Source organism: Puntigrus tetrazona, chromosome 9, assembly GCF_018831695.1.
Source record: "Puntigrus tetrazona isolate hp1 chromosome 9, ASM1883169v1, whole genome shotgun sequence".
Lineage (NCBI taxonomy): Eukaryota > Metazoa > Chordata > Actinopteri > Cypriniformes > Cyprinidae > Puntigrus > Puntigrus tetrazona.
In genome coordinates this window covers 9,899,127-9,908,128 of record NC_056707.1, presented here as the reverse complement: position 1 = coordinate 9,908,128, position 9,002 = coordinate 9,899,127, and the positions used below count along the sequence as shown (strand labels likewise).

The window sequence follows — 9,002 nt, the reverse complement described above, 5'->3', positions numbered from 1 at the left end:
ACATGTCAAAGAAAGACCTTGTAAGGATCTGATACCGTGTGTAGACGCTATAAAGACACTTGGGGTTTTTTGAATGAAAGCTATTAGGCTCACAAAGGCTGCATTTATTTTATACAGTAAAACAACATTTTGCACTTTTTTTTTTATTTGAAAATTTTTTACATTTTTATATATTTTAAAATGTAACTTATTCCCACCATAGTAACGCTGAATTCCAGTCACATTCACTTTTAATAATAATTTTTGTATGCTTATTTGTAAACATTTATTCGTATTACCAGTGTTGAACACAACACTGCTTAATATTTGTGTGAAAACAATATTATTATTTTTTTCTAGTTCAAAAGAAAAACATTTAGATTAAAACTAAATGTTGTAATGTTAACTTTATTAATGTCTTTACATTCACTTTTAATCAATTTAGTGCACCCTTGCTCGGATGCGCAATTTTTTGTATTTTTTTAAAAAAGTAATTTTCCTGACCCTAAACTTTCAACAGTTGTATATATATATATATGTATATCATTTTACAGATTTTGTACAATGGGCAATAGCACTTTAAATAATGTATTCTGTATGACGGCTGCTTTCTTTTGTACTATGAACATTATAAAAATCTTAAAATATTGATATTGTAAATTATATATAAGAAAAAATTCAGTTACAAAAATGTATGTTTTATTTGAAACATTTGGGTCAGATGCTTTTGTGTTCATTTAAAATGTTTCTCCACTCATCCATTGGACTTCTTATTCTCAAGATATTTCAATCCAAGAAGGCTATTGCTATTGATAGGCTATAATCCATTGTAAATCATCTCATTTTATAATCCTCTACTATTCCACACCAAGTACAGTAAACACTGTCAGAGCACAGACAAAGATCGGTGTGGAAATGAACAAAGCGTATCCTTTGGGCACAAGCATCTGCTGACCAGTGTTGTTTGTTCAGTTCATCATATCAGTTTAGTTGATTCAATTATTAATTTGTATTTACACAAATGGACTCTCACCTATAACCTACTCTCATCCAAAGTCACTGAGATGAAAAGAGATCACTGGCACGTCTCCCATACCAGTGCATTCTTTAAGAGATTCGTTTTGGATGAATAGTATGCTGTTTTTCATTCATGACAAGAATAAAAAATACCTTAAAAAAGAAATCTGCTTTGAATCTAAGTTGCTAACAAGATAACAGTCAAACACAAACCTTGGTGTAGTTTGTATATGGCAACTTGTTAGTGAAATGTGGACTTTAACACTGACTTTTACCATTAAAATGTCACATATATATTCTTAAAGCAAATAGCTTTAAGCAAATAGCTTAAGCAAATGGCAAATAGCCTAATTAGCAAATGAATGCTGTGACTGAACAGCTTTATTGTGCTCTCCTGTGCATGGTGCTGGGAAAAGCAAACTTCACAGAAAAAAGGCAAAGTTCATCTAATACTGCATGTTGATTATTGAGATTGTTGTTGGCATAACAAACAATAAAATTATTTTCATTTCCTGTTCCTGTCCACAAAGCAACCAAAACAACTAAATATCTACACCAAAACCTGACACTAATGCAGGTGTCTTTACTTTTCTCTCTCTCTCTAAGACATGAGTAACAAAAACATAACAACCTTTCAGTGAAAAAGCTATTTCAAGTGTTCTGAAAATTATATTTCTGACAACTGGACACAATCAGGATATATCACTGCAGGCCATGAAATGGTAACCGGTGGATGGATCGGTCATTGTCTAATAACATGACGTCTTTTATTCTGCTAAATTACCAGAAATGTGTTATTGTGGAAGAATTTTGCAGTGCAGGTTGATCTTTTGGTGACCTTTCTCTTTCATTTCAAGCTGTTTCTTATAAAGGTGTGCTAAATAATGGTTTTCAGTTATGGTTTTTCAGTTGTATTTTAGACATATCCAAAAATCACATGTATTGGTTACCCACAAGATAAAAATATATATAAGATATTCTACAACCAATAGTACTGAGGTAAAGCGAGCATTAGGGCTGGTCAGTAGAGGGGACCGCCATGGCATAGAATTAATAAATAAATAAATAAAGACGACATTATCTTGTGTAAGTGGACATTATTTTTTTAAACATGCAAAAATTGCTTGGATGTATAACATTTTAAAAAAAGGTAAATACTTAAATGGAATGTAAAAAAATCAATGCAATTTTCAAGTTGTTCATACACAATATTCTTAACCCTGTGTAAAGAATGAGAAACAGTAAAACATTGGTGGAGTTTGTCTGCCCTCTAGTGGTTGAATCACAGTAACAGAGATTTTTCCCCATTTGGACACTTAACCCACGCTTTCTTTAAAAAATACAATTATGTTAGATACAAAATATCACACCAAATGGCACCTGCAAACAAATGACCTCTGACCTCTGAGCAGAACTGACACTTAATCGAAACGTGAAACATGCAGCATGAACAAATGCTTAATGTTTCGGCCTGTGATCAACATAATTACGAATTTTAGGTATTTGAGCATCGCTTTTATCGTCAAATTGTCCTTGTGGTATTTGTTATTTTACTTTATGTAATTGTATGAACAATATTAACAATATTGGGGCTAAAATAAAAGCAATATTTATCGAACAAGCCAAAACAGCGAAATGTACAGACTTATTAACATCTGTATTTCCCATAAGGGGTTATGTTTAATATCATATTGCACTTAAGTGAATAAAGCAATTAAATCACATTGCAACACTTATATTCATTTCAGAACACACACACACATACAAATACACACAAACTTGCATTGGTACATAACCTCAGGTCTTCTGGCCTCACACAAAGGCTCAAATTAGAAAAAAACATTTAGCAGCACAGATTCAAGTTAAAACATATAAAACAACATGTAAAAAGAAAACAAAACTTCAAAAACAGTAAACTTCTAGTCTTTTTTTGGTCTGCAATCATACATTTCTGGTACTGCATTCCAAAACTTTGATCTTTAAAGCTAGCATTCCCATGTTCTCCATAACCACAATGAGCAATAAAGATCGTTTATTTGCTTTTGGAGATAGAAAACGTTTTTTCCAGATGTGATTTGCATCAGCAGGGTTCGTATCTTTTATTCATTTGCACACAGCATCTGTGGATCTAGTTTTTAAAAGGTGCCACAAAGCACAGACCAGAAAAAGATCTGCTTTTAAAGCGCCGATGGTTTAAGGACGTAAAGACCACAAGCGCTTCATTCCCTGTGACTTGGACGTTCTGGCTTCAGAAAGTTTTAGGGTGGACGGACTACAGAAATGTGTGAAACAGCACTGGAGAAGAAACAAAATACTCAGCCATTCATTCAATCTTCCTGAAAAAAACATACTTCTCTTGCTGCATAATGCATTTTGTATTTGATTAATCCTGTTTTCAAATAATCCTAAAGTCTTTATGCTGCTCTATTTTAGGTCAGATGTGAACTAATGAGACAAGAAATTGAACTTTGAACAACTGTGTGCAATCTTTTTTGTTTTTTTTGTGTGATGTGAATTTTTCACCTTTAGGGGACGTACATACATGAAGTGTTTTCACATTCCAACTGTGCTATTTTTAACTTTTTTCTTTTTTTGCATTCATTATATACATAATCTCTCAACTCTGTCTGTTTAGTTTATACTTTTACTTGCATTGCATTTAATTTATTTTTTTAACGTTCTTCTTGTGCAACTCATACACCAATAAATAATACTTGACAAAACAATGAAGAAAAAGCATTTTAAATACCATGTAGTGTTTACGGTAGCAACAAGTCTCTGCTACTGTGTCACAGATGAGGCTCTTGTTGTGAGGGAATCTGCTAACCCTGAATTGTACGACATATCATTGAGAAACTACTAGAGACTAGAGATTCTCAGTACAAACTGTCTCCATGCTGCAAGCTTGCTCCTTAAAAAAAAAAAAGAGAGAGAGAGAGAGAGAGAGAGAGAGAGAGAGAGAGAGAGAGAGTCTACTGAGAATCTTTACTGGCAAAAGGCCTGAGCATTAAAAACTTGTCAACATTTTACTTCATCCACTGCCTAGTGATTTTGAAAGCAAGAACACATCTTAAGTGTGCTCCCTTCACTTTTTCAGGGCTATAGCTTTCTATAACTCTGTGGTGTGGGGTTTGTTGATCCTTCACAAAGACGGTGGAGGTTGCTTGGCGAATGAGCACAGATCCTGCATTCTGCAAGGAATCTGCAGAAAAAAAAATGTGCACACACACTGCAAAAATGATTTTCTTAAGCAGTATTTTTGCCGTGTTTTACAGTAAAAATATCAAACTAAATGTGAGTGCTGAATGCAATTAATGTAAAAATGTTAATTACTGAAAATGGATCTGTAGTTGCACCGTGCACAATGACAGCTCTATTTCATCTAATACATATTGTGCAAAGCAAATGATCAACACTTCTCGTTGAATTTTCAAATGTTAATGTTAAATGAAATTAATACTTATTAATACTTATTCAGCAAGGACCCAGTAAATGAATCAAAAGAGACAAGATGTTTATAATGTTACAAAATTCTATTTCTAGTCTGTTTCGAATTAATACTGCTCTTTTGAATTTTATATAAATGAAAGAATTAAAAAAACACAATGATATTAAGCTGCACAGTTGTTTTCAACATTGACAGTACCAGGAATGTTTCTTGAGCACCAGATTTGCACATGATTTCTGAAGGATCAAGACAAAAGTAATGGCGGTTGATATTCGGCTTTTACAGGAATATATCTAAATAGAAAATTATTGTTATTATGTTATTTCACAAAATTGCTGCTTTTACTGTAGTTCTGAAGAAGGAGCTGGTTTACTGATGACAGCCTTTAAAAACATTTTAAAAAGTACCAACCCAAAATTAAGTTATTGTATCTTCAAATAAGAGTTCACGTATGTTAATTTGTGCATGTATGTGTTGATTTAAGCAGTAAAAGTAATTTTAATGTTGAAAATAAATCTAAGTGTGATTTTTTTTACTTATTTATTTTACTTTACTTCTTATGTAACTGATATTATTTTTCCCCCCTGGAAATCTTTCAAAAATACTGCTCAAGGCAATGCTTTTTTTGCAGTGCAACAGGCTTCATGACTAAAAAAAACCCTCGTTAGAGTGCTAGACAGAGCCCAAACTGTGCCCTACTCTTCCTCAAGTGATCCATTATGTTCTCTGTGTTCTAGTGCACGTTTCCAAGAGGTATCACCAATGGACCACTTGGCTGGCATAGTCCTCGGTTGTGGTGACCTGAGGTTGGTTTTCCACACCGGGCTGTTTGTTCTGGTTGACTCTGCGCTCCCTGAGCCAGCGTCTCTCTTCTCGCCTCTTCAACCTCTCCTCCTGCCGCTCACGCTGACGGATGAACTGGTATCTCTGCAGGAAAAGTTCCTTGGCGAACTCGTACAACTGCATATCCAGGAAATTGAGCAGCTCAATGCGTCTGCGCATGTCGTCACGCAGCTCAACGTTGGCGGCACGCGTGCTGTTGATCTGCGTGAAGGCGGAAATGAACTGCAGGCGGAAAGTGCGCTCGAACAGGTATTGCGTCTTGCGCTGAAACTCGGTCAGGCCGTAGAAAGCCATGTTCTTCAGGTTGCTCTTGGCGCTGGCCAGGAGAATAGGGTTGCGCTCGCTCTCGTTCATGGTGGAGAGGTTGTAGCAGCCCACCAGGCTGAGATCGGCCAGCATACGCACCTGCCGGTTGTTGGCCAGGTTTGAAGGGCAGTCCATGAACTCATGCAGGGTGACCCCCGACCAGTCGTCTCCGTTATAGCAGGTGGGCAGTTCGTCCTGTGTGGGCGACCGGCCGTCACACATGTGAAGCGAAGTCTTCCAGGTGGCACCGCGCTGCACGTGCTTCCATTCGCTCAGGTAACGTGACACAGGGTCTCGCAGCATGGTGATGTAGTAGAAGTTCCTGAAATAAAATGACAAAGTTGCTTAAAAAATCTTTTTACTTTCTCTTTAGCAGTTTAGTTTGTACACAGGAAACTCTCTTTAAAGGGATATCTCACAAAAAAAAGGAAAATTCTGTTACTGATTATTCATGTTGTTCCAAACCTGTGGGGAAGGATGTTAATCTTCAGAACACAAATGAAGATATTTATGATGAAATATCATCAACTTAGTTTTCACAGAAGGACTCTTATCCAGGTACTGACCAGACGCAGCCCTGCTTAGAAGATCAGGCCCTTTCTTTCCAAACCAGATTTATCAAACCTTTACAATTAATCCAAAATGCTGCTGCCAGATTAATCTTTAATGAGCTAAAAAAAAATGCACATCACTCCTCTGTTTGTTAATGTGTACTGGCTACCAATAGCTGTTCGCATAAAAATTAAGGCATTGTTGTTCATTGATGCCTACAAAACTACCACTAGCTCTGCACCTCTTTACTTAATTTCAGTGCCTTTTAGACGCTTGGGTTCTGCAAGCGAACGTCACAAAATCACTTTCACAGATATTAACTGTTAGCTTCTGCTGAATGACCTGCCCAACTCAATCCGAGTCCTTAGCCATCTTCAAGAATTGGCTAAAAACTCATCCCTTTCCATATATATGTATAAATAACACTACTTTCTCTATTTTTTTATTCTATCTATTCCATTTCTTTACTCATACAAATAACAAAAACAAAACCACAGACCTTATTTTGCTGTTAACTGAATTTGAATATCAAAAAAACACTACACTAAAAACAAATGGGAAACCCATGGAGAATTAGCCTTTCTGATGAGTAAATTAGCATAATGACTGAACAACTATATTCCGCAGAGCTTTATGGGGTTTTTTTTCCTCATAAAAACCTAAACAAAAACAGCGATGAACTTATCAATCTAGCTTCCACATTTCCGGCGTGCAATGTAATCCACCAGCTCTTTCAGCGCAGAGAGCAAAACAGAACATATTCTTTTTACACACATCACTGCATCTCTTACAAAGAAAGACCATCTTCTCAATCCTTGTAAGCTGGAGGACAGACACAGAAGGGTGAAAAGCTGATACATGTTTCAATTCATCCGTCCTCGGCAGTGCGGCATTGAGGAGGTTTAAAATTCAAGAACAAAAACTTCTTTAGTGCTTAAAAAGTGAACATAGTACCATTTGTTTTCTAAAAGATCGTTCTATTAGCTACAACAGAATTTCCTGTTTTCAATCCATATTTACAGAGAACCAAACTTGAGATGTGAGGGGAAAAATTCATTTGTTTGAGCTAAAAATGTGTTACCTAGCTTTAAGTAAATATTAGCTATGTTATTCCAAATAGTTTCTTTATTTCAGTGGTATGTATATTACAGCCATAATGTAACTATAAAATAAGAGAACTAATTAATATAACACGTTTACAGAAAACGAGGAAATAAACTGATAAAACTGAACTAAAACAAGTGAACACATTAATAGAATGTGGCCACAAAACAGTCATGGAAATATCTTTTTAATTTCTGCCCACAATATTGAAGTACAACCTGTGTGTATTTCCAGGTGAAAGAACCATTCTTTTTAGCAAATGTGTTACAGTGAAGCTGGTAAAAATGAAAACGTAATAAAATTATGCCTAAATGTCTATGTTGTTTGCCTATTGGTTAATGTAATCCAAAAGTCCATATGGATTCTGATTAAAAGGTAATAAAAACAAACAATTTCTTCATTTGAAATGACTCACTGTAACAACACTCAATTTATATTTGTTCAGTTTGTCTATCCGTTTCAGTATCTATTAAAAGAAGCTACATCTGCATCTGGTGCTGTAAAGAAAAGTCAAAGATGCATCTGCATTCACAGTCAATTAGATTGTCAGCCCTTGTACATTAATCACAACTGTTATCAGGCGCGCGTACATTTAAAAAAAACACGTGAGGGAACAGATGCCACCACAGTGTTATTAGCAGCAGGCCGATGCGTTAATGAAGAGAGAGGAACCAGACACAGTCATGGTCTGATGGAGAATGGGACTGAAGCAGGTGGCGACCGCCCCTGTGCTGGAAAGAATAGTGAATGAGGCGTTTGTGATGTTCCCCCTGAGAGGACAGGCGCCCGGGATAGAGAACGCTTCTCTGACTCCTAAAGCTTTCAAGGGCTTTGGCTGTATTGTACCTCTGACGAGATACTTTCTGTTTACTGGTGATTGGGGATTGATTTAGAGCTACGCTGTGTAAATTTCTGGCTCTGTATGGATTGAAATCAATTTATTAAACTGATGTTTAATGATCTAACAAAAGATTACATTACAAGTCATTAACATTTGCCATAACAGTAGTCTGATAAGCATCAATGTTAAATGATGGACTCACGGTTACTTATTGAACGCTACACGGGAAAGAAGACCAGAGACCTTTTTTGAATCTATATCAATGGATGAGGTGCTTCAGTAATGTGATTGGTTACTAAGGAAGGCACACATGATCCAAGATGGCTGTTATGCTTTTTCCAAAGGTAGAGCTGCAGACTTTGGTATGATAAAAAGATGTCTTATCTTTTTCTCTTTAGGGATATATGACATGACCTTCATTGGCAAATGATGTATGTACTGTATAGTTTCATTCAGAAATTTCTATAATATAAATCCTTATTATAAAAGTAAAGATGTGGTTTGTAAGGTGTACTCTTTTTGCAGTCTCTCTATAATAACATTTTGGTTTTTATTTATTCATTTAACGATGCAGATTTAACATTCAGTCCAAGATTTGCAGGATTTGTATTGCAGTAATAGATTTATAGTTTAAAGTTATTAATTTTAAATATTATAGTATTTATTAATTGCTATCATTTGAATGAGCAACTAAGCTATATTATCAGTTTTCTTTTCAAAAATGTAATTGTTCTTTTGTCATATTTATATTTTATTTATATTTTGACATTAGTGATACAATAACAACACTGATTTAGATCTTTTTGAACAGTTAAAGTGTTGAAACTGCCATCAAAGATTAACTTGCATAGATCAAATGTCCACTACGAGACAAAGTGCACAATTGATGAAAACACGACTGGATTTTTAAGG

General features: G+C 35.3%; 1 protein-coding gene across 1 annotated transcript in view; it reads right to left on the bottom strand.

The window, feature by feature from the left end:
• Nucleotides 1–1,947: 1,947 nt before the first annotated feature.
• Nucleotides 1,948–9,002, bottom strand: part of LOC122351260 (heparan-sulfate 6-O-sulfotransferase 3-B-like) — an 11,101-nt gene continuing 4,046 nt past the window's right edge. Inside the window, exon 2 of the mRNA XM_043248207.1 lies at nt 1,948–5,915. Coding sequence (XP_043104142.1) covers nt 5,201–5,915 — 715 coding nt within the window. The 3' untranslated portion in view covers nt 1,948–5,200. The remainder of the gene's footprint in view (nt 5,916–9,002) is intronic.